The sequence below is a fragment of the Canis aureus genome, chromosome 23 (genome assembly GCF_053574225.1).
Source record: "Canis aureus isolate CA01 chromosome 23, VMU_Caureus_v.1.0, whole genome shotgun sequence".
In the NCBI taxonomy this organism is placed as follows: Eukaryota; Metazoa; Chordata; class Mammalia; order Carnivora; family Canidae; genus Canis; species Canis aureus.
Genome location: NC_135633.1, coordinates 15,651,284 through 15,677,160, shown reverse-complemented (window position 1 = coordinate 15,677,160; position 25,877 = coordinate 15,651,284). Strand labels below are relative to the sequence as shown.

At 47.6% G+C, this 25,877-nt stretch overlaps 1 protein-coding gene across 13 annotated transcripts in view; it reads left to right on the top strand.

Annotated features, from left to right (window-relative positions):
* MICAL2 (microtubule associated monooxygenase, calponin and LIM domain containing 2) overlaps positions 1–25,877 on the top strand; it is a 222,762-nt gene that overhangs the window by 44,882 nt on the left and 152,003 nt on the right. For all 13 annotated transcript variants that reach the window (XM_077866456.1, XM_077866455.1, XM_077866454.1 and 10 more), the window contains one exon: positions 2,390–2,730. In XM_077866456.1, the coding sequence (XP_077722582.1) occupies positions 2,467–2,730 (264 nt within the window). In that variant the 5' untranslated portion in view covers positions 2,390–2,466. The remainder of the gene's footprint in view (positions 1–2,389; positions 2,731–25,877) is intronic.

The following is a 25,877-nucleotide window of genomic DNA, read 5'->3' as shown; positions in this document are numbered from 1 at the left end:
ATCCCCAGAAAGGACTACAGGGTGCCAGCTGAATTCAAGTAGTTTTGTCTTTGTCAACGGCCGCATCCTTTGTTCAGTGCTGGGCACAGGAATGGTTCCAAAGATAGAGACTGGGGATGTTCCTTCCCTCTGAAAGCAAACGAGTCTTGCTCTCTGTTTACGCTCTCTGGGTGGTAAGTCTTGTACCTGGGGAAGAGCTGAAACAGTAGGAGGCAGTGTTTATGTGAGCGATGCCAAAGTGAGCACTGCGGACCTTTAAGGAGCCGAGGGAGCATCTGGGAGGGAGTCCGTGTCTTATCGGCACCTGGCAAAGCACAGGGCCAGCTCTCCATGCGCAGTGACTTTGCAGGGTGGCGGGGAGCAGAGCCGCCAGGTCAGGGCTCCTGGAGGACAGAGGCCTGGCTCAAGAGTGCCCCGGGCTGGGCCTGGTGCAGGGAATGGGCCCTCAGCCACGCACGGTGCCAGGCATGTCGGAGGTTCCTGGGGACGGGGTGAGGGGTGGTGCCCCTGCTGTTGTCAGCGCCCCCGTGGCCAGCAGCGTCTGGGTGTCTGCCCCTAGCAGTCCCCCCCCCCAGGTGCTGCCCGCGGGCTGCCATACACCGTGCGTGCATGCGAGTGCGCGCCTCTCTCCTGGGGCTCTCCCAGCTACCTTGCTCGTTCATTACCGCCTCCCACCACCTCATCTTCCCAGAGGCTCCTTTCTGCCCTGTCGCTCTGTCTCCTGCCCCCTCCATGATCTGCCCTGGATGCTCCCTCCACACCTTGTCATGAGTTCTGAACTCTAGATGCTCTGAGCTTGCTGTGTGCTGGCTCTTTCCCGACTCACATCTGTATGGCCTTTCCTTTGCCTGAGAACTTCTATTCCCCAGTCTTCTAGTGAAATTCATCTTGTTCCTAAAATTGTAGTGTTTGGGGCATCCTCCACTCCCCCTGCCCGCCCTACCCCGTGGCTCCTCTGGACACGTCTAGGCTCTCTCAGACGCCTCCTTATCTGGCTTCCATGCACCTTGCTCATCTTTTAAAAGCACTTTCCTGTTGTCCTATAATCAACTCTTCATACACCTGTCTTCCTCCCTAGGCCCCATCTCTGCATCCTCAGTACCTGGGGGGCTGCATGGCTCTTGCTTAGGCACCAGTAATTGTTGCTGAATGAATGAGTAAAGGATGAAGGAAGAAAATAGACACTTTGCTCTGCTTTTAATGTTATAAGGCCAGCCCACAATCCAAATGCACCCACACAGTGTTTCTGTCTGGAGAGTGGGAAGCCGCCCAGCCCTAGGGCCTTGTCTCTGTATTTGCTGACCTCCTCCCACCAGGCCTCTGTCTGGGGAAGCTTGATATGCTGTGTGCTCTTGTTTACAGACCCTCCCGAGCCCTCCTGACAGCTGGGCCAACCCTAGTTCCTCTACACTTGTCTTCTTGCAGTAGCTTTGGGTTCTGGAAAAATAGCTATTGCTTTGGAAAATCGACCCTAACTTATTTTTGTTCCTTTGAAACTTGAATGACTTTCCTAAGAAATGCCTGAGGTTAGAGTGGTGCAGAGAGACAGGCCAATGGCCCAAACCCAGGCGAGCTATTTTCGTAATGTGAATGAATACCCATTGCATTTTTCCTTCCATCGGCCTCAGCACTTGTTCCAAACAACTCACAGCTTGGGCTCACAGAGCACAGACTCCTTTTGCACATCGGGAGGAGACCCATGTGTGTCTGTGTCTTTCTGTATGTCTGACTGAGGTAGATGCTGTACTTGCAGCTGATACTGGGAGTAGAGAGAAGTTTCGAGAAGTTGCCATTTGTCATCTGTATAGGGGAAAGACCTGCCCTCTGGTAACTAGTGGAGGAAGACTTTAACGTTTTGTGTCTAAGGATATGTGAGAAGGCCATGAATTCTAGGGAGGCAGGTGCTTTGAATTTCTTGGTCTGTGTGCTAATGTCACGGGGCTAGATTACACTAATATTACTCAACTAATTTGTAGCACCACGAATTAAAGATTTCCGTGGTGCTTGCTACATCTGGTGTGCTTTTCTGGTTTGTTCCCCCCCCCCTTTACTACTTGTTATTTCTAGAACTATCTGGCTCATAACAAGATTGACCAGGTAATGCTGACATCAGCCAAGGTATATCTTTGAGTGACCTGTATGTAATTCTTTTACAGCCAGTGAGAAGAGTGGGGTGTTGGCAGGGGGAAAAAGATAGCCAGCAAGACAGCATTGCCAGCTCAGAAGGCATGATTGTACCTTTTCTATAGATGATTTATCTTTAGCATTAAGTGTTATGTTTAGTATGCTTAGCATCCCAAAGGAATTTTATTTTTCCCTCTCAGCACCCATTCCCCAACCCTGCCCTCATTACCATGGAGCTCACCTCTGCCCCCACCTTCCTTTGCAGGTGTGACGTTTTTCCAGGTACTTCATGGTGTTCTCCTCTAGCTTGTCCAAACCACTGCTCTACACAGCTGCTGAAACATGGGGGAAAACGAGGATGAGAAGCAGACCCAGGCCGGGCAGGTCTTCGAGAACTTTGTCCAGGCTTCCACGTGCAAAGGCACCCTCCAGGCCTTCAACATCCTCACACGACACCTGGACCTAGACCCTCTGGACCACCGGAACTTTTATTCCAAGCTCAAGTCCAAGGTGACCACCTGGAAGGCCAAAGCCCTGTGGTACAAACTGGACAAACGTGGATCCCATAAGGAGTACAAGCGAGGGAAGTCTTGTATGAACACCAAGGTAAGGGAAAATCCTGTGTAGACATTTCTTACCTTTGAGGGGTGTGCGTGATGGCTTGCCGGGAGGTTAGGAAGCTGTTGCCATTTTGCCATTCTAAGGTCCTTAATAGGTATGGGTATGTGTGAGCATTTTGCTTGGTTGAAGATTTCCTTTGCCTGCACATGCACAGCTTATCCTGGGTGGGAGCTTCTGTCTTAGAGTGGTGGCCTCAGCTACTCTTCCTGTGGCCTCTCCAAGGCAGAGAGAATAAATGCATGCTTGGCATTATCTTGCTTCTACTGTCACCACTATTACTGCTAGTAGCTACTATTTATTGAACAACTTCTGTGTGCCAGGAACTGTATAAACATGGTCTCAGTGAACACCTACTACATGGTCCTTTGGGCCATTTTAGAGCTATGGAAACTGAGAAGTCCATTATCTAGCTCGAGATCACACAACAAGGAGGCAACTTTGGTCTGATTCAAGAGATTTCACCCTAAATTCCATTCCCCTGGGAGCCAACATTGTAGAAAGATCCCTTGACTTTGATTGGCTAAGAAATAGTCTTTGGTCCTTCCTGCCTTTTCCTCCCTCTCTCTTTCCCTTCTTCTCTCCACCCTCTTCCCCAGGATGCATTTCTGTGCTCAGGGTCATACTTGCAGTTAACCCTCCACAAGCTGATTACTTCCTCCACTCTTTGGCCACAGGTGACATTGGTGGACATCACATCTCTATCACTGCAATGCACACTGCCTAAGGGGCAGCCGGAAGTCAAGACATCTCGGCCTGGCCCTTGGGGGGCTGTCAGCCCCAGGCAGTGGTCCAGACTGTATGTTTAGGTTAAAAGTGAGCGTGCTGTATTTAGACCTCACAGGAGGTAGTTTAGCCAGAGCCCTTGGAATTTTAGTCGGTGCCAATCCCAGACAAGGGGATTGAACTCTCCATGGCAATCAGGACTGTTGTGTTTTTGTTTTGGTGATGAGAAGCTGTTGACTGTACCATGGGATACGGCCGGCCGCGTTCCCTTGCCCCCAGGGGGACAGCTGCCAAAGCTCCTCCAAGCCTGGGGCGCGCTGACTTTATGGGGCATAAGAAGAGCATTCCCACAAGTCCAGAACTTCAGCCCAGAGCTCTAGCCATCCAGGCAGTGCCTGCCCATAACCTTCCAAGCTTTATCCCTATACAGAGGAGACAAAAGTGTTAAAGAAAGAGGAGAGAAAGGGGTGCGACAGGTCGCTGAGGTGCCACCCTCACCTAGCTGCTGTGACTTCATGGCTCCTGGTTCACTGGGAAGCTCTTCAGACTTGGAGAATGGGGGGAGCTGTTTGCTTTCAAAGTATCACCCTCTTCAGACTTGGAGAATGGGGAGAGCTGTTTGCTTTCAAAGTATCACCCTTTTCAGTAACTGTGTGTGGCAGCTTTCTTTTGAAAAGGTCCCGTAGAAGTCAGGTGGCCGGGCTGTAAGGTGTTTTCTCAGGAAGGTTTTCAGAGGCCTTTTTCTATGAGGAAATGCCATGGCCTCATGTACCCAGCAGTGTCTGGCTGTTGAGGTGACTCTCTTGGTGCTCTGAAGACAGACCTGCAGAGGGAGTGAGCGCCCGGGGGTGGGGGTGGGGGATGGAATGGAGGCTCGACCACTAGGAAGATGTCCTTTTTTCAAAAATCATCAGTCGATTGCCTCGCCTGTCTGGCCAGCCTTTATTTTTCAAGCCTCGATGAGTTGAAATAGAAGAGTCCTTGTGGACTCTTGAGGTTGGCAGGTCACCACTGGTGCCGGGGATACAAAGGGAAGGCACCGACATTGGTAGTTAGTGATGCTGAGTTGAGAGTGTATCTTGCTCAGGAATTTTCTGCCTTGGAGGAGGAGGAATAAGGACCTTTCAAACATGTGGTAGCCCATCTCCTAAGCACCACCTAGATCCTGGAGCATGGAACACATTTGAAGATGTGCTCCAAGTATGGCTCTGACTGTGTGAGGTCACTTGAGCTGCACACTTCAGAAACCCAGCTCAAACCTAAACAAAAAAAGAGAATCATTAACTTGTATAAACAGGAAGGTCCAGAGAGTCTTTCCCATCCTCTCTCCTTCCATCTTTGTCTTGGACGTTTTGCTCTATGTTGGCTCCAGTCTTCTCTCCTACAGATTTTCTCCATGTGGCCTCTAGTTCCTATCTTTATAGCTCTGTGACCCAAAGGCTAGACTCTCTTTCCTCCTGCTCAATATTGAATAAAATTTTAGGGAAGGATTCTAATTGGCCTGTGTCTGGACCAATTATTGTGCCCAAACCAGGGGAACTGGCTACTGTCTTTGGTAGCCCTTTCAAACATCATATGATAGACATGAGGGAGGAGCAGGTTCCCAAGATGTGGATGGATAAATAACAGGGTCCTCTACAGGGACTGTGTGCATTCTGGTTATGGTATAGTCTCTCTCCATATTGGATTCATGTGGATGGTTAATGGCCAACTCTAAGAACCTAGAGCTTGCAGTCCTTGTTGTGAGTCAGACAAAACACAGAACACGGGTCCTCCCTCTCTACTAACATGAACAGACTCTGTCTCACTCACACACCTCGCTTAGGTATCCTTGGGTGTAGTAGTTTACGCTGAACATTAGCCAAACAAGAAATGCTGGGTATTAGCATGCACATGGATGATCATTAATGCTAAGACATATAACATAGGTGTGTCAGGTATCAGGCACATGGTCAAGCTCCTGGCTAGCCACAGCTAGAGTAGAAATTAACTCATCCAGAACCCAAAACTTTCCATTGTTGCGGATACCTCAGAACCATCTGGAGTGGATCAGGGCTTTAGCATTTCACCAGCATATATCAGCAGCTACCGCACTCTTCATGCCAGCAGTGTGTGAGTGTGAGTGAGCAAGTGTGTGTGTGTGTGTGTGTGCATGTATGTTGGTAGTGGTGATTGAGGGAGATTGACCAGCATCTGTTTGGAGAAGGAAGCCTCTGATAGGGGTAGGGGAACAGGGAGAAGGACCTACATTGTCATTAGAGCATTGGCTTAGGTGTCAGTTGCATAATCTAACTTGGGATCATTGTTTACTAATTAGTTATGAGGGTTTTGTCAGGCACTTAATAATTCTTTCCCTGGGTGTGATCTGTTTGGATAAGGATACAGTGATCCAAGGATCAAGCCTAATTAACTCTTTTAGGACTAACACTGGTTCTGCATCCGGATAGTACCTTTATCAAATATCACATCCAATTATGTAATGTCCCTGGGGAATACAGCCCAGAAAGGGGGGGGGGGAAGCAATATAAGGTTTGGCATGGCAATTGCCATCATCACAAAATCGTGGAGTCTGGTCTTTTATATGTATCTAATATCAGAAGGAACTGGAGAGGATGTTGTGTACAATCTCTACATCTGACAGGTAACACAGAGGGGCCCAGGAACCTGAAGCCATTTATCCGAGGCTAGCGGGCGACTTTGTCAGGATTTGGACTCTATTGATGAGTTGGCTCCAATATTCTTTTGTTCATTCATTCAGCAGGTATTTCTAGCGCTCTATGCACCTGACAGGGGAGGTGGCTTGGAAGACAAATGAGAAGTGGCTCTCAGCAGTTTGGGAGACAGAAACATAATTATTTCTGTATTTATTAACTTACCTAGTCATTCATGAGGTGAATAATTATTGAGCAGTTGCTGTGTGCCAGTCACTTGTCTAGGTACCAGTCAGCCACGAGATAGCTCGGTGGCCTTGGGCAGGTTGCTTAAATCGTGGATCCTCAGTAGCGATCTGTGTAAAATGAGGATAGCAATGGTCGCTCTCTCATGGAGTTGCTGTGAGCACTAACTCAGGCGATCTTTGTGAGGGATTTAGAATGTTGCCTGGTACATATAAGTGAACCGCACATGCTCGGCCAGTATTGTCACTGGTATCCTAAGTGTACGACACAGGTGTGTACACAGTCTGCAGGAGTCTAGAAAAGCAATGACTGAGCATGACCGGAGCAGTCTGGCAATGCTTCCTGGAAGAGAAGGTGTGATTTGGAGTTTGACGTATGAGAAGAAGTTTGCCTTGCCGAGCTGAGGGAACACAGGACAGGGAGCTGTATTCCAGGAAGAGTGTGTTGCTTTGTAAGAGGAATGAAGGTGAGAGTGGGGAGAGGGGGAGAGCCAGAGAGAGCAAAATAGGTGGATGTGCAGGAAGTGACCCGGGAAGAACGGCCTCCCGGGGGCCAGGCTGTGAAGAGAGGGTTGCAGGGTCAAACAGAGGACCTAGGGGACCATTGAGGACGAGCCCTGGATTCCTGACCCTGGGTTCTTTCTACCACCTTCCATGGGGTTGCTCAGTAATCACAGATAACCAGCGCAGACCAGAAGGCATTTGTACATCATAAAAACATGCTCACAGGAAATGACTCATGGACTCTTGTCACCAGCAGGAACGGGGCCAGCCTATAGAATGAAAACTGTTGGGTTATCTTGTGAGAAGGAAATGTCTGTATTTTGTGAACATCCAGCAGGGTCACCACCTACCTTTTGTTCCTGACTGTGACCCTTGCCCATCTCTGCCCCTGCAGTGGCTCCCCAGTGGTGGGTAGCCCAGGCTTAGCTGATGCAAGTGGTTCTTGAGCTCCACGAGCAGAGCACAGGAGGAGGTAGGGAGGTAGGGTGGGAGGGGTGAAGCTGGCAGGGAAGGCTGCTATCTCCTGGCCTAGATAAGCCTATCTGGCATTCCGGACCTCTGAAATCACCCACCACTGCCCTCACAGTGGGGCTCTGCTGTGCTGGCTGGGGCATGTCAAGTGCCATTCTGCCTAATATGGCCAGCTGCAGGCAAGGCCCATAGAGCTATGGAAAGCAGAGGACGGTCTCTGGGGTATGCAGTTCTGCAGGTGAACTCTGGATTTGTCTGCTTACCTGTAATGGCCTCCTGGCACTGCTGTGTCAGACATGTCTTCCAGCCCAGGTTACAATGAGTTTGTGTTCATCCCTACGCTTGACATCACTGCTCCACGTGGAGTTGGCAGGTTCTGCGTGAGTGTGCGCGCTGGACATTATATATGAGCTTGAGTGCATCCAATCTCCCAAATATTAAACTGTGATGTAAAGCTCTCTCTTTTTGGCTATCTTCATAGTAAGTGGTTAACTCGGGTTCACTGTGGTTCATTTTATAAATACAGCTAGATAAAGACTTCTTTGTCTTTTTAAGAAAAAAATAGTGTTCTTTAAAAAAGATGTATGCTTATGATTAAAAAATAAAACATTCAAGCAGGACAAGAACATGTACTGTGGTAGGTATATCTTTTCCCCAAGCCCCCAGGTCCCAACCCTAGAGGCAACCACTGGACTCTTTTCCATATGGTTTTTCTGGAAGTCTCTACATGTGTGTTCGTGTGTGCGTGCAAACAGATGTGTGCATCCCCCCGTTACTTATTTTTTACTGGAATTTTTTTTTTAAAATATTGTGCACATTTCTTTCACTCACCTCTATCTTGGAGATTGTTTTGTATCAGTTTGTGGGGCTCTAATCCTTCTATTATTTTCGTGGCTTCCCATTTCACTCTTTAAGGGCTTAGCTCATTCTGGAATAGCGCTGTAATACATTTACTCACACATGCTCCATATACACATGAAGGCATATCTATGGGACAGTTGTGAGGATTCTGAGCCAAAGGATATATGTGCATCACGTTGAAAATATTATAGGCATTGTCGCCTTCTCCCTGGAGGTGCTTCCAGCGGGCATTCCCCAGTGACAGTGGCAGGAGAGGGCCAAGAAGAGTCTTTCTTTGAAAGAGAGCTACCACAGCAGGGTGTAGCCTACTTGGATCTCTGTGGCCTTGCTGAGTGAGCATTGGGATGGACAACCCGCCTGCATCCAGGAGTCTGGCTGGTGGCCTTGAGCAGGGACACTGAGTGAAGAGAGCAGTCCAGCAACAATCAGGCAGGGATGGCTGACCCCTCTGTAACAATCACAGCCACAGCCACAACAACTTCATTACTCTTATTAACACCCAACGTCTGCATAGGGCTTTAAGTTGAAAAATAGTTGCATATACGTAGTTTTGTTCAGAGGTTTGCTCTATCAGTGAAGTTGAATGCTCTTTTGCAGGGGGAACAAATACAAGTGTATACTTTCCTCTTCAGATTCCATCAGGTAATGGGATCTTTGAGAGCCCTGGTCCAGGGAGGATCTATACTGCTTGTGCCAAATGGGGGCCCCTTCCTGGCCTAGCTAACTTGTTCTTTGTGTGATTCAGTTTAAGCAAGCATCACCTCCTTCAGGGCACCCTCCTTGATCTCTTCTCCACATCCCTTTCTCTTATTCCATCCTCAGTCTGGGTCTGGTGCCCACTGGGGACCCCAGACTCCAGTCCTACCAGAGTTTGCTAATCAGTATCCCTCTTTGATTGCTTTTGTGTCTCTCGCTGTGGGCTCTGTGAGGTCAGGGACATGCCTGGCTCATCCCCAGGTCTCAAGCACCCAGCTTATTTTTAAACCAGATATCAGTAGAGAGAGAGAGAGAGAGTGGCTTGAGGTTTGGTGGCTATATTCTCTGATTCTCTAGGTCTGCATTGTTTAGTAGAAATACAATGCAAGCCACATACGTAATTTAACAGTTTCTAGTAGCAACATTTGAAAAGTGCCAAAAATAGTGGAATTGATTGTAATAATATATTTTATTTAATCTAATGTATCCGCAATATTATTTCAACCTGGAGTCAATATAAAAAAAATAGTGAGAAATCTTATGTTTTTTATTAAGTCCTAAAATCCTGTATGTATTTTACAGCTCATCTCCATTCAGACTAGCCACATTTCAGATGCTCAAAAGCCACATGTGACTAACGGCTGTTAAATTGTGTAGTGCAGTCCTAGGTGTTCCATCATATTTGTCACCTGTAGTAGCAAGGTGGCTGTTGCAGCTGCAGCCATCACATCTGCTTCCAAGACAGGAAGAGAGAGGGTAGGCGGCTGCTCTAGCTACCAAAACGTCGCCTTATTGTGTGGGCCAAAGTGTTCCCAGTTACCCCATTAAAATCCCCATGGGGGGAGGAGTTATCATCTATACTTTGGCTGATTCCCCAGCACCTAGAATAATGCCTGACAATGGGGTAGGTATTTGTCACGGGTTAGATCTTCAAAAGCAGATGCTTAGACGGTGTTTGGAGTAGAAGGTGTTCATTAGCTATCAACACCTGCAAAAGGAATGGGAGAGGAAGCAGGATTGGGCGGAAGAAGACTGCACACGAGAGAACCAAATGCCTGCAGGTTCAAGCAGTGGGTCCTTTTCTAGTTGGCCTTTCAGCAAATGGGTTTTGCGAAAGACAAAGGGTGGGGGGCCCCGGTTCTCTCTATAACGTGTTTCACACGCAGGAATACAAGAAGTGTACGGTATGACATAGTTATAAGAGTCTATCCATACTTTCTCCTATGTACTATATATAAAATAATATTACATAAAAGCGATTTACCTTAAACTTCAGTGCAGCTCCTTGGGAAGAAAACCCAAACATGTTCTAACTTCAGAGCCTGCTCAGAGCCTCCAGCTGTATGTACCATATTTTATTGCCACCTGGCATACTTCCCACCTCCTCTTATGTGTGGTAATCTTAGATATAAATATGGGGTAGCAAGCTGTCACCAAACGTTTGTCCATAGGAGTTCAGCAGTGGGAAGATTTTTATTCTTGCATCCTTTCTTTAGGAGAGAGCTGTCGAAATCAGGGGAAATTCCTTTATGTCCAAATCCAGGGAAGTTTCCTTTACCCCCTTGCCCAAGGAGCTAGCATCCTGAGGCTTACTCCACAGCTGTTTATTGCTCTCCCTTGCTTTAAGGAAGTGATCTCTTCCATTTACTTCTTTTCCCCTTTCCTTTTTTTTCTTCTTTTAAATTGTGGATTTATATGAAATTTGCTGGTTTTTTTTTTTTTTTTTTTACCAATTTACCTATGCAGTTCAGTGGCATTAATTACATTCATCATGTTATAGAACAATCACTGTTTGTGTTTCCAAAAGTTGTCATCACCCCAGACAGAAACCCTGTACCCACTAAGCAGTAACTCCCCAACCCTCTCCCCGTCTGCCCCTGATAATCTTTGATCCACTTTCTGACCCTATAAAACTTCTATTCTAGGCTTATCTGATAAGTGGCATCATGTAATATTTGCTGTCTTGCGTCTGGTCCTTATCTCACTTAGTGCGGTGTTTCAAGGTTTGTCTGTGCGGTAGCACAGGCGAGAGAATCTGCTCCTCTTTTTTTTTTCCAACTTTAATAATATATTTTATTCAACCGGAATGTATCAAAAATATTATCATTTCAACATGTAATTACTTTCAAAATACATTTTACTCTTACAGCACTATCAATTTGGAGGCTAAATTTTAATAAAAAATACTTAATCTGTATTCAGATTCCATAAAATTTACAGTTGAGAAAGTAGACTCACCATCAAGTTATTCCAACCACACTTAAAAGCTTTCCAATAGCTGAATTGAGTATAAGGTGGGTTTGTTTGTTTTTTTATGGTGAAACATAACGACATTTACCCTTGTAACCATTTTTAAGCATACAGTTCAGTGGCATACATGCATTTACATTGTCATGCAACCATCACACAATCCAGCTCCCAAACCTTTTTTTTTTAATCATTCAAACTGAAACATATGAAACTGGACTCATTAACCAAAAATTCTCCACTCTCTCCTCCCCCAGCCCCTGGCAGCCACCATTCTGCTTTCTGCCTTTATGACTCTCACTACACTAGGTACCTTATATAAATGGAATCCCACAGTATTTGTTCTTCTGTGACTGGCTTATTTCACTTCTCATAATGTCCTCAAGGCTCATCTGTGTCGTAATTCCCTTCCTCCTGAAGGCCAAATAGTTCCACATTGTATGTGTACAGACCACATTTTGTTTGTCCACTCGTCCATCAATGAACACTTGGGTTGTTCCCACCTTTCAGCGATTATGAATACTGGCGCAGTATTCATAACCTAAATTGTGGATTTATATGAAATTTGCCATTTTTTTTTACCAATTTACCTATACAGTTCAGTGGCATTAATTACATTCATCATGTTATAGAACAATCACTATTTGTGTTTCCAAAAGTTATCACCCCAGACAGAAACCCTGTACCCACTAAGCAGTAACTCCCCAACCCTCTCCCCGTCTGCCCCTGATAATCTCTGATCCACTTTCTGTCTTTATAAAACTTCTGTTCTAGAAGTTTTGACCCTGGCGCACAGATATCCGTTCAAGCTCCCATTTTCAGTTCTCTGAAATGAACTGGGGTATCTACCTAGGAGTAGAATTGTTGAGTCCTATAGCAATTATGCATTCAACTTTTGAGTAACGACCGGACTGTTTCTAACTATTCGTATTTTTTTTTAATTGCCATCCCTGAGTTAAATTTCCCACAATTATTAATCCCTCAGAGAAATAATTTTGAACGTCTACTACATGTCAGGCATCCAGAATACAGCAGTAAAGGGATAAAATTCCTGCCTTCTTGCAGTTTTCGTTCTTTTCAGTGAGAGGCAGAGACTAAACCTGTGTGTGTGTGTGTGTGTGTGTGTGTGTGTGTGTGTGTGTTACTGGTAAGTGCTAGTGAGAAAATAAAGAGAAAACAAGGTGAAAGATGTGGGTATCCCGAGCAGGGGTGGGTTGCTGTTTTATATTAGGATGTGCTGGGAAGGCTTCTATATGACAACAATATTTGAGCAGAGAATTAAAGAAAGTGAGCACATGAGCATGTGGCTCTTAGAGGGTAGAGAATTCTAGACAAAGGGAACCAGCAGCTGGTACAGAGGTGCTGACAAGTGAAGGTGCTCATTATGTTCTGGAAACAGCAAGAAAAATGTAGAGGTTGGACGGCACCAGGAGGCATCCAGGAAGGGGCCCAGATGTGTGGACCATGAAACCCCTGGAAGGACCTTTGCCTTTGACTCCGAATGAGACACAAAGCCGTGGAAGGCTTTTGAGTGGAGAGTCACATGAAACTTCATCATGGAAGGGATGTGGAATCTGAGTGATACTGGAAGGGAAGGTAGACCGGTCTCCCAGCTGTGAGTAAACAGCTGTCTCAGGCGTAAGGAATTTATTGCATCCCGTGTGTGTCATGTCTTCAAGGAGCTGTGTGTGCTTTCACCACGTAACAGCAGATTAGGGAGGGACTAAAACCAGCCTTGCTGCTGTTTGGGCAGACCTGGTACTTCTAATTTAAAGTCTTCTCGGAAGGAACAAAATCCTCCTGAATGTCCACAGAATTTAACACTACCTAAGAGGAAGTATGTTCATTAATTTACTCTTTTACTCCCTCACCGAACGACCGCTAAGCGCTGGCTCTCTGAGCTGGGCGCCACATGGAAGGGTGAAGACAGAGAAGACGCCTACACTTGCAGGCCTTTCGGTCCAGTTAGGAGAGAACAGAAACACGCGGAGATATTTTATCATGTCATCCCAAGAAGGACCTTACGTTGTGGGTGTTGTGCTAGAACTGGGGTGGGGAGTTGATTCTAGACAGGGCATCAGGGAGGTGGCATTTAAGCTGAGATCTCTAGGTGAGGAGCAGTCAGCCAGGCAAAGAGCTGGTTGTTCAGAGAGGACAGCAAGTGCAAAGGCCCTGAGGCGGAAAAGCTCCCAGCCAGCTGGAAGAAGCAGCCAGACAGCCAAGACAGGGCTGGGGTGAGCAAAGTGGATAGTGGTAGGAGGGGAGCCTGGGGGTGGTGGCCAGGAGGCAGATCATCGAAGGGCCTTCCGTGTTGTCTGTTGTAACGACGTTTGGCTTTATTCTGAGAACTCTCTTTGACTACCTACTAAGTATTGTGATGTTGCCTCTGTTTCTTCATCTGTGAAATGGGAATAATAATAAGCGCCAACATACAGGGCTGAGATGAAGGTTATATGCGAACTATACCTAAAGCACTTAAAGTACCTGGTAGCGGTTAATTACCTCCTCCTCCTTGAAACTCTCCTGTTGCATTTGTGATGCAACTTTCCTGATTCAGTTGAAAGCCACCTTCTTGCTTTTTCTCCTTTTCCATAAGACATACTTAGTGTCCTTCAAAGGCTTGTGTCTGACTCCTTTTGCTCCTGTTGGGAGTACTTTCTTAGGGGGATCCTTCCCTACACTCAACTGTCACTCCCCATGGAGATGACTCTACAGTCCCTACTTTTTTCTTTTCTTTTTTTTTTTTTTAAGATTTTATTTATTTATTCACGAGAAACACAGAGAGAGGCAGAGACAGAGGCAGAGGGAGAAGCAGGCTCTGTGCAGGGAGCCCGATGTGGGACTTGATTCCAGGACCCTGGGATTACAACCTGAGTGGAAGGGAGACACTCAACCTCTGAGCCACCCAGGTGCCCCCCATCCCTACCTTCTTGAGCCCTATGGCCCCACCCAGGTACCTGTGGATGTCTTTAGGATGCCCCTTTGGCACCTTTAAATCACATTCATTCAACTTCATTCTGACACCTGCTCCGGTTTCTTCACTTCTCCTGAGCAGTCTCTGAGTCCTGCTGCTGCTTCCTTTGCAATTCCATTCATGCCCATCCCCTTCCCTCCGTTCCCGCCTCCCCCACTTTGGTGGCAGCAGTGACCTCTTACCCAGGTGGTCACGGTCTCCAGTCTCTGAACTCCCCTTTGCCTTCCTCCCTCTCCATCCCAGCTACCCGCCCCGTGGAACCATCTTTCCAAAGCACAGATCCGACTGCGACTGTGGCTCTGCTCAAATCTGCGGCTCCCTGGTACCTGTTGGACAGTCCCACCCCCAGCTTGGCCTAGTGCCCTGGCTGATGCCCCCGCTCCTACCTCACTAGCCTGGTGTTCCAGAACTCCCTTCCCACCTGTCCCATCCTAGCCACGCTGCGCTCCTTGCTCCCCACCCCCTCCCCATCCTGCTGTGGCCAGCATTCCCATGTGTCCTATGCCCACACCCCCTACGCTCTCCTTAGAGACCCTCCGCCTTTGCGGCTCTAGCAGCTGCCACCTGCCACCTCCGCCTCAGCAACCCGTTCCCAGGGCCACGCCTCGGAGTTTGCCACCACCCAAACCTGCTCCACCCAACTTACCAAAAATGCTCATCTGTAACCACCTCTGAAAGCTCTTGCTCCTCTCAGTAGGGCGCGCTCCCTGCACCTGGCCCCAGCCTGGGGTCCTGTCCTCGGCCGACTCCTCCTTTGCCTGCCCGGCCACCAGCCTCCCTCTCCTTGCCTTCATTTGCTTGCCCATCCTGGAGCCCGGGGACTGTCTTTGCAGTCGTGTCCACAGGTTTCTCGCTGCCCTGGCTGCAGGCTGACCCCACCCTGGGAGATCTGCCTCTAACCTGCCCTGGTAGGGAAGGTCTCAGGGCAGACCGTCTCGGGACCGACTTAGGGTAACTCCGTGCTGAGCTGCACATGGTGATGCCAGGACAGCCTTTTAAAAAAGCCCAGGCCAGTTTCCTTCAGCTCCCTCCCCAGCCTCCTGCAGCCGTCCCTTCTCACAGAACTGATGGCGTCAGATCTGTTTCTTCCTCCCTTCTCAACTAGGGTCTTGGGGAAGGTGAGCTGTGTACTCCTTGTTCCTGTGGTTTCACCTCCCTCTTGTTCCAGCTTTCTTCCCACCAGGCCAGCAGAGTTGATTGTTTTCCGGGTCCCCGGGGACCTTGGAGTTAGCCGAGCCCAGGACAACTGTCATATCCTTGCCTACTCCGTGTCTTTCAGACATTGGACGTGGCAGGTCACCATCTCCTTGAAACTCTCCTCCCTAGAGAGAGGCACCTAGGTGAAGTCCACGAGCCCTGGTCGTTGGCGGAGGGGGGAATGCAAGTTCTGCTCCCTTGCAAGGAATTGTGAACCTGAGTATCACCAGGTCCAAATTCTCCCCATGTTTTATTTATTCATGACAGAGGGGGAGGGGGCAGGCTCCATGCTAAGAGCCCCATGTGGGACTCGATCCCCAGACTCTGGGATCATGCCCCAAGCCGAAGCCAGATGCTCAACCGCTGAGCCACCCGGGCGTCCCACTCTCCCCATGTTTTCATGCCTTGTTGGCAGGAAGGGCTGCCCTAAAGAGCACATCATTGGCTTTTCTGCTGCTGCTAACCTCAGTGACAGGTGTGGGCAGCGTGGATTTATGATCCCTGCTATTTCTGCCAGAGCCTCTTGAACTCCCCCCACCCCGCTCAGATTTACCACGGGACCCCAGATCCTACTGAATGACTTATCCTTTATTAGCATTTAGTGATGCATCACAATGAGATTACACTTCTCTGCTCAAGAAGCAGTTTTGCACCTAGCATCTCACTTGATTCTCCTCCTCACTCTGTGAGGCAATAAGGGCTGGTGTTACCATCTTGACTTTATAGATGGGGAAACTGAGACTTAACCAGACTAAAGGGCTTGCCTGGAATTTCATGGGATAAATGGAAGAATGCAAGAATGTTCAGAACCAGGGGTCCCAGACTGCAGGGTCCAATGAATTGACCTTTTGAGTGAGGACCTCACTGTAGGCACTTACAGTGTCAGAAATACGAAACCCATTGTGCCTCCAACCACAGTAGTTCTTCAACATTTAGTATGGAGTGTCAAAGATAGGGCAGGGGCTGGTGCTCAGACTCCATTCTTACCCTAATTTTCAAAAGAAATCCTGTCTAGGGGCACCTGGGTGGCTCAGTCGGTTGAGCATGGGGCTATTTGTTTCTACTCAGGTTATGATCTCGGGGTTGTGAGACGGAGCTCTGCACTCAGTGCAGAGTCTGCTTAAGATTTTTCTCTCCCCCGCTCCCCTTCTCCCTGCTTGTTCTCACCATAAATAAGCAAGTAAGTAAATAAATAAAATAAAATAAAAAGAAATCCTGTCCAAAATATTTAACAACATTAATTTAACAACAACACTAATTTGCACTTACAAATTCATGGTTTTAGAATTTCACATTTGAGTGAGTGCTTTTAGGATGCTCTCAGTTAACGTTCCTGAAGCTCTTTTGATGGGTGTAATAGCTTCTAAATTTGGGGTTAAAGTTAGCATTCGCAGCTTTATATCAGCTTCAGCAACCTGATTTATTTTGTTTTATTTGCACAAATTTAAGGAGTTTCGAGGTAAAAGGTTTTTTAACAGCTCGCTTTGCCATCGCTCTGATTAGATTAATCCAGTAACTCAGACTGTTGTAAGCAGATTTATCTAACTTGTCTTAAGATTCAACCTTGAAACCTGAATTTTCTAATCTGTAAAATGAAGGCAATATTACTCTCTTCAAGGAGTTGTAAGCAGGAAGTGCAGCCGCTTCGATGAGAGCCTACAATGTTGTGAGCATCCAGGAAAGGCAAACTTACTCTTTTGCCCTACAGGTCTGAGGGAAAGGTTTACAGGTGTCCCCATGCTGAGTACTCATGGTAGTGTTGCTCTACTCTGTGGTTTTTTGGGAGTTTGGGGTGTTTTTGTTTTTTTAATTTTTATCAGAGCAGTTTTAGGTTCACAGCAAAATTAAGAGGAAGGTACGGAGGTTTCCCATATACCCCCTGCCGCCTTCACTATCCACACCATCCCCACCCCCCACCCCGCCCCGAGAGTGGTAGATTTATTTTGACTGATGAATCTATACTGACACATCGTCACTGCTCAAAGTCCATATTTACCTCAGGGTTCATTCTTGGTGTTGTTCATTCTGTGGGTTTAAACAGTGATGTCATGTATCTATCATAATGATGTCATACAGAATATTTCATGTCCTAAAAATCCTCTGTGCTTTGCCTGTTCACCCCTCTCCCCACCTTCCCAGGCACTAGCAACCATGGTCTTTTTACTGTCTCCATAGTTCTTTGATGTTATTTTCCAGAATGTCACACAGTTGGAACACACAGTCTCCTCCGTGTCTTTTCATGGCTTCCTAGCTCATTTCTCTCTGGGGCTCATATTCCATCATCTGAATGTAGCAGAATTTATCCATTTACTTACCAAATGGACGTTTTGGTTGCTTCCAAGTTTTGGCAACTATGAATAAAGCTGCTATAAACAACCCTGTGCAGGTCTTTGTATGGACATAAATTTTCAACTTCGTTGGGCAAATACCAAGGAGCCCAATTGCTCCTTGGTCATATGGTTAAGAGTATGTGTAGTTTTGTAAGAAACTGTCAGACTCTCACCCAAAGTGACTGTACCAATTTGCATTTCTGCCAGCGATGAATGTCAGTTCTTGTTGTTCTGAAGCATTTGATGCTGTCAGTGTTCTAGATTTTGGGCACTTGATGAGCCACGTAGTGGTATCTCATTATTGTTTGAATTTGCATTTCCTTAATGACATGATGGCGAGTATCTTTTCATGTGTTTATTTGCCACCTGTTCTGTTATGAGGTTTGCTTAATCTTCAGGAGTCTGTGAACTTGTATGGGGGGAAATTTTAATTTTCACTCACCTCTAACCAAAATGTAGCATTGTCCCCAGTCATGAATGTTGGCAGCAAACCTGCATTAGGAGTGCCTGTGATTCTATGGCCAATAGAAATCACAGATGTTTCCATTTGTCCTTGTGCTTGTTACAGTTCCTCAGCCTCTGGTTTACACTCATTATCATTTGGAAATCTTGTAAGGTGTTAGAGCTGTGGCTAGATCCTATTTTTTAATATATTATTAGATATGTTGTTGAATGTGTTCACCTTTTGTTCTATGCATTTCAAGATGTTATTCTAAGAAGGTGCCTATAGGCTTCACTGGGTTGCCAGAGTGACCCATGGCACGTAGAGGACCCCTGACCTGATGAAACAGAGCTAGGCACTAGGGGTCAGGAGCTGTGTGGGGCCTGCTTGTGCACAGCAGCAGGTCATGCTGGGAAGAGCCTGGGTGCGACCTGGGTCCCATCTCAGCTCCTTCACTTACTAGTCTGGGACACTGGGCCAGTCACTTGAGTGGCGTTAGTCCCAATTCTCTCTTCTCTAAAACAGCAGTGTTAAAACATACCTTACGACCTTTACCACCACATTAGGAATCATTCATAGCACAAAGGAAGTCCTCAAAAGTGTAAGTTCCTCTCTCTGTCCCTCCCTACTCTGCTCTGTCTCTTCTGTGCCATGCAAGGTTCTAACAGCCCCTTTAAGACCTCTTCTAAATGTGGTGTAATTCTGTGTCTCTCTTTTAATTAAGGCCAGACCAGGTGGTCCATTGTTCCAGTCCGAGCTGGTGTCTTAATGCCCCGTGGGTGTGCCAGTCTCCATTCTTGGAGCAACAGTGAGAACCACAGGCTCTCAGACCTCTCCTGGCCTTTCCTCTGTCCACCTTGGCTCTCTCTGGCTCACCTCCAGGCTGACTCACAGGTTGGGAATGCGTAGGCTAATCTCCCTGGAGTGCCTGCGATAGGGCCTTTGGTGTAGCATGTTTTAAGAACAGTGCCTACTCTTAGTGTCTGGAACAGCTGATAGCAGACCTGGGAAACCCATTAATCAGTATCCTCGGTGGTTCTGCAGACCCTCGGCCACTCGCATTGCTTCTGCGTCTGTTGTTTCAAGCCAACTGCTCTTAAGTGGAGAAACGTAGCCTATTGTTATCTTGGTGATAAGGTGCTAAAGAGACAGAATGCTTCATTATACAGGAAGTTAGGAGTATGGGGGGAAGTGGCTCGATGCCATCATGACTCCATATCCTCCTTTTTTTGTTTTTCTTAATTAAGCACTGAATCCAAAAAGGCTTTGTGGTCACTGAGTTCAGATGACATGTGTTGTGGTCTTACTTTCTGCTGTTTAACTCTCCTGAGCCTTGGAACCACATTCTGTTCCAGCTTAATTTTCAGAGTAGGCAAAAATGTACGGTGTGGCCGGCTGAACATTGCACCATTTGTTCAGATGATTGCCAGAGTCTCAGCCTGATGGGCATCCATTTGGGGTACAGCAAGGGAGGATCAAAGTCCGTACTCTGTGTGTCCTCCTCCCTGTTCTAGCCCAAACACAGAGCCTCCGCTCCAGCTCAGAGCCCAGAATCCACCCCTCTCTGCTCTGCCCAGGCCGGCGAGAGAAGGGAGTGTTTCTGAGACTGAGCTGGGCTAAGAGGGGTTGGTGGCGTGTCTCGTATCTTCAATATCACCAGGGGGATGCTGGCTGGGATCTGTGATAGTTGTGTGACTTTCAGCATGTTACTTAACCACCCTGTACCTCAATTTCCTCAGTGGTAAAGCAGAGAAGATAATGGTACCCACCTAACTGGGTAAGAATAAGACCTGAAGGAATTCATATAGTAAAGCACTTAGAACAGTGCCTGACACAGAGTAAGGTCATTACTTCGGTCGTGATTACCAGTTGTCAGAGCAAAAGAAATCTGAACAGTGGGGCTCTTTAGACCTCGGCTATCTCCCTGCCCTGTGAGCTGCTCTCTGTTCACCTTCCTCCTACTGGTGTCTGTATCCCAGAGGAGGGCGCCCTGCAGGCCATAGCCACTGGGCATCCCTGTCCACGGAGGCTGCAGGGCTGGAACTCAGCGGATCCTCAGCAGTCCCAGCCCAGGAGAGGTAAACTGGAGGAGGGGCCCATTTCCAAGTTGTCCATGGGACACCGAGCTCCTGAGTGCCCTGTCCTGTCTGTCCCAGAAAGTGCCATTGGGGTTTTGTGGTGAAATAGTCTCAGTTCTCTGAGAGGCTTCACAAATTGATTCCAGACGCTATATTAAGCCAAGCCCACCCCTGAGCCTTTCCATTTTTTTACCGACACAAGAATGAGCTTTGAGGGAATGACTTTGGGGATCCCTTGCTTCAGGCTGCTAGGAGAAGGGGGTTGGGTGGAGCGTAATTTGGGGGCGTTAATAGCCACAGTGGTAACCAGAGCCTATTGGGTCCTATGGTTTTTGATTTCTCTGTCAAGCGCAAGGGGCCAGTGAGGTTACCCCGATCGCTCAGCCTCTAGGTGCCCAGAATCACTCTCGTCCTGAATCTCTGCCATACACATTTATGTAGCAGGAGGGGAGGAAGCAAGGTTTCCTGTAGCCTAGATAGTTATTTAAAAAAAATAAAATAAAAGGTCGATGGCCAAAGGAGGGGTTCCTCACCTGTCTCCCCCAGGATTCCTCCTGTTTCATGAGGTGTTTGTAGAGGACTTGGAGCAACAATTAGCTTTCAGCCAATACACACACACACACATATTTAGGGTCATGATGACAATGCTCTAGATGCTGGAAAGAAAGTGATGAGCTTTCAATAAATGGTCGCTGCTAAAAGGAAACCATGATTTAGTTCTGGAAGGCACAGTGGGGAAATATTCCACATTTGACCAGGTCTAGAGCACTTTCCCGCACAGAAGACCTTCCTTGCCTGTATCCTCTCTTTCCTAAGCCGCTTCTCCCTCTCTTACTTCCAGTCCAGATGACAGAGTCTGGCCATCTCTGAGCCGTCCCCTGGAGTGTCAGCTGGGGCTGGAATCTGAGCCTCCTGGCAGCAATGTGATGCAGGTAGAAGTTACTGGTACCATTTCATGGATGAGCAGACTGAGGCCCCGAAGCAGAGGACTTCAGTTGGTAGTTCAGTTCAGTTCCAGCCAGTAGTGTTCTTTGGCTACACTGCATGGCTCAGCTGTCCCCAGGGAGGCAGGCAGCAAGGATGTCCAAGCTCATATACAGGGTGTGAGAAAGCAGAAGCTCTGGCCCTCTGGAGGCCTGGAGAAAACTGATGTGACCCCCTAGGCCCTGGCATGCTTCCTCTAAACTGCTTCACGCTGAGCCCCAACCCCCACCTGCAATCACGTTTCCTAAATATGGCCAGAGACTTTGAAATCCTACACTTCCTTCGGCAGATGCCAGATGCCTCCCAGGCACACAGTAGGTGTTTAGCTCGGGAGTCCTAGAACTAGAAGGTTGCTGGTTGGGGTTTCCTTGCTTCCTCACCTGGGGAGTTGAAAGCTCTGCAGGGGGAGGGCTATCCCTAAAGGCATTAAGTGGAGCTCGTGCTTCTCCTGGAAATATGGGAGGCGGCTCATAGTGCTCTCCAGTGCTTAAAAAGTGGGTTTGGAAAAGCAAACAAGACCTTGCCCATGAAGGGATGAAGCAGAGGTTAGATATGGTGCTGCGGGGGGAGGAGGCAGTCCTTAGTTGAATAACAGACTAGAAGGAACTCTGTAAGTGGGCCCTAGCCCCTTTGAAGAGGTCCATCAGCTTGTCGAGAGGATGTAGCCATCATTTATAAAACTTTATAATTTATAAAGCCCTTTACCCATGTAGTGTGTGTGTGTGTGTGTGTGTGTGTGTGTGTGTGTGTGTGTGTAAATATCGTATGTAACCTTTCCCTTTAAGGTTATTATATTAATAACACACATGCTCTTCATTCCCCCTGACATCTAGGGGAAACAACACAGGTTGGCTTGCAGCCTCTGGGCCTCGGTTTTACCCATCTGCACAGTGAGGAGACAGCTCCCATTAGGGGAGATGGTGTGAGGGAATGTGCCCCCACCACCCCTGTTCCGGTGCTGGGTGGGAGCGTGGGGTGCAGGGGCTGAGTTAACTCTGAGAGTGCTGGGCCGTTCAGGGGTGCCCAGCACAGCGGGTTGAACCCCAGACATCAGCTAAGGGGAGGTGCTCTTCTGGAACTATCTACTCAGAGGGTGGGTCAGGCAGGCAAGAGAGGTGCAGGCCCCAAGGACTCCTGGGCTTCCAACCTGCACACCTGCAGGCTGCCCTCCAAACCTGGTTCTCCAGGACATGTGGCAGGGCCCCTGGTCCACCACCATGCTGATTCTCATCGAGCGGGGCCTCTGAGTGGTGGTTTGTGTTTATCCCCAGTTTGAAAGAGCAGTGCCCGGGTCTCAGTGGAGTGGAGGTGGACAGCACTGTCCTCCTGCCTGAGGCCTGGTGCTGCCATCTCCATGAGCTCTGGCCATCCCCCCCGCCTCAGCTCCTTTCCCCTGTGGGGACCCTTCTCTTCTGGTCCCCCTTCTGTTTGTCTTCCATCCTCCTCCCTGCCTTCTTCCTTCTTTAGTCCACAGAGCTATCTGCTTTTTAGTTGCAAAAGGTTTTCTATTTCTTGTTCCTTATATAAGACATCAGTGAATTAATTGATTTCATATTCAAGGGAGGACCATCTTTGAGTTTGAGCTTGAGTTGTGTGCTTCGGTTTGATTTTTTTTTCTTTAATAGTGAGTGAAGTATCATGCCCTGGCCCTTCCCAGCTATGTGGTCCTGTGTGTGCACAATGGGGGGAGAGTGATGCTCCTGTCAGGGTAGCAGTGGCCAGATGGCTGAATAAATGAAGACCGGGCCCCCAGCCCCACCATTTGAATTACCCCAAGGATGTGTGGATGGTTGCTGAGTGGTCCCAGGCAAGGGCCTCAGTTTTTCTGGGTCTGGCTCCAGATTGACTAAGACTGTGGTTTTGAGGGCTTTGTTTCAGTGGTTAGTTGGGCTGAGATCAGCCCTGCGTCAGCCTCTGCTGGTGGAAGTGACTCTGGGCGTTTCCAGATTGTGGATGAGCTGTCTGCATCTGTTTGACTCCCTGACTCTGCCTTGCTTGCTGGAGTCTACGAGGTGCCTCCCCAAAAGCCACCCATAACTCCCTGTCTTCTTTGTGGGTGGGCCTCCCAGGGCCCCCTCCCCTGGGCTCCCTCTCTCTGGTTTCCCCTCCACCCTGCCTTATGGAGACCTTTCTTCACTCTCTGCTCGTCCCATCCCATCCCATGGGGTGAGTGGATTGCTGGTAGGGAGAAGGCAGTTCTCAGAGCAGAAAGGAAAAGCTGCCAACTATCAATATTCCCAGAACTTGTCTCTTATACTCTCTGGTCATGTCACCATTGTCTTTTGCTCCTCTGTTTCCACCCATTCTTTTTTTTTTTTTCCACCTATTTTAAAATGTGGATGAGCTCACTCTTTCTTCCTCTAGATCTGTGTTGTCCAGTATAGGAGCCATTAGCCACATGGGTAGGGCCCTTGAAATATGGCAAGTCCAAACTGAGCTGTGCTGTATGTATAAAATACATGCCTCATCTCAAAGACTTAGTATGAAAAAAAGGTTGTACAATATTTCACTATGATTTTTAATATTGATTACATGTTAAAATATTTTTTGGATGTGTTGAATTAAATAAGTTTTTAAATTTTTTCTCTTTTCAGTTTCTCCCCCCAAAATGGGACTACTAGAAAATTAAAAATTACATGTGTGGCTCACATTATGTTTCTGTTGTAGTGGTTCTAAACTGGTGGCGATTTTGTACCCCAGGGACATTTGGCGATAGAAATATTTTTCATTGTCATGCTTTGGGGAGTGGGGGTTGCTACTAGCATCCAGTTGGTAGAGGCCAGGGATGCTCCTAAACATCCTGCAGTTCAAAGGATAGCCCCGCTCCACAACAAATGATCCAGCCCCAAATGCCCACGGTGCGAAAGCTGAGAAACTCTGTTCTATTGGACACGTTCGTTTTGGGTGATGGAGTCTTCCCTTATGGGCAGTGCCTTCAAGATCAGAGGTCCAGGGCATCGCAGAAAGAGCATAGTGGCCATCATCAGATACCTGCAACCATGGGCAGGTTACTTGACACTCGAGAGCCTCCACTTTACCATCTATAAAATAGTCATAATGACGCCTACTCTACAGGTTTGTAATTAGTAAATGAAATCAACACATACCATACCTGACGCAGAGTAGACTTCCACTAAGTAGAGGTTACGGCTACTGTAAAAATCTGAATCTCTTCGTCTCTTGGCTCTGTGGGTCAACTATGGGGATTTCTACATGCTTTCCAGATTTTTCCAGGAGTACCTGACACTCATGCAACAACTTGGAAACTAAATCTCTTTATGGACCAAGTGTGTCTCGTGTAACCCTTTCCATTCCCAGCTATTGGGGCCTCTTCACCCAGCCTGAGAGTGGCTTCCTTCCAGATTTCTGCCCCTGCTCTTTCCCAATCCCTCTACGTATTCACTTGGTGAACTCCATCTTGTTCAAATACTTCAGTGTTTTTTTGTTTTATTTCCTTTGCTAAAGTGGGAGTACCTATGGGCAGAACATGTGACGTGTCCATCTCTCTTTCTCTGGCACTCACATGATGCCTAGGGGGAAAAATGTGTTGAGTGTTTTTTTTTTTTTAATGAATACATGAATGAATAAATGATAACTATCCTTTTCTCCTTGGCTCATGGGTAGGAGCAGATACTACAGGAGCTAGGATAGTGTTTTCCGAATGCTTTATTTTTCCTTTGAATAGTTCAGCAGAGCTGAAACCATGTCCTTACCTACCTCATCACTCCCCCTTCCACCTCCATCTCGTGTTTGCACTGGGGAAGCAGTTTGTTTGTTCTACCTGGAGGCTTACGGGTAATCCTTCCCCTCTGGGTTACGGTACCCGCTGTGATGCAATACCCCTTCTGGATTGCAGAAGTCCTGCCTTCCATATGTGGACTTCCTCCACCAGCCTAGGAGGTGGTACCTCAGACATTCCACTGGCCCAGGCATGGCCCCTCCAGAGAGCAGGTGCCCTAGATGCCCAGGTGTGCCTTCCTCTTGGTGGCAGAAAGGATTCCCAAGCAGCCCCCAGCAGGCTGTGAGGAGAGACTTCCAGAAGTGTGCCTTTGAAGATGCTCTGATAAAGAAAACGTGTTCTTCAGCAGGTTGTAATCATGGGCAGGCACGAGGGTGTAGGGTTGGAGTCTCCCAATGTCTAGACACTGTGATCTATTCACCGTTTTGAAAACATTTTAATTACAAGCCACTTTATAGTGTAAGGTAACCTGCTTGGAAGTTAGCAAGAGCTTCTGGGCAATTTGGCTCATTTCTCTTGTGGCAACTGCCAGTGCAGTCAGAACTACCTTGCACTGGTGAGAATGGCCTGGGAGGCGTGTGTTATCTGCTGTTATCTGCAAGGTGTAAAGCCCCTTCTTTGGGGAAGAAATCTCTCTGTAAATACTCAGGGGTGTGTCTTTCGGGAGCTGGTGATGCCCATCTGGGTTTGGGACTTCCCTACATAGCCTTCTGTGGGTTGGGTTCTGGATATGTCTCCCAACCCCAGGAGACGGATCGAGGTACAATGACCAAATGGATTTTCTCTTGGGAAACTTCAGGATTTGCCATCACCTCTAACTGGCTTTGTGACAATGACATCTGAAGTTGTTTCCCCTACCTGACCCTAATTATTGCACTGGTGAAAGATGAGAAAATCCCTACCTCTTTGCAAGTTTCATTTCTTTCCTTCTCCCCCAAACCTGTGCTTTTAAACAAATTGTTTAACAAACAGGCTTGCATATTTCTGATA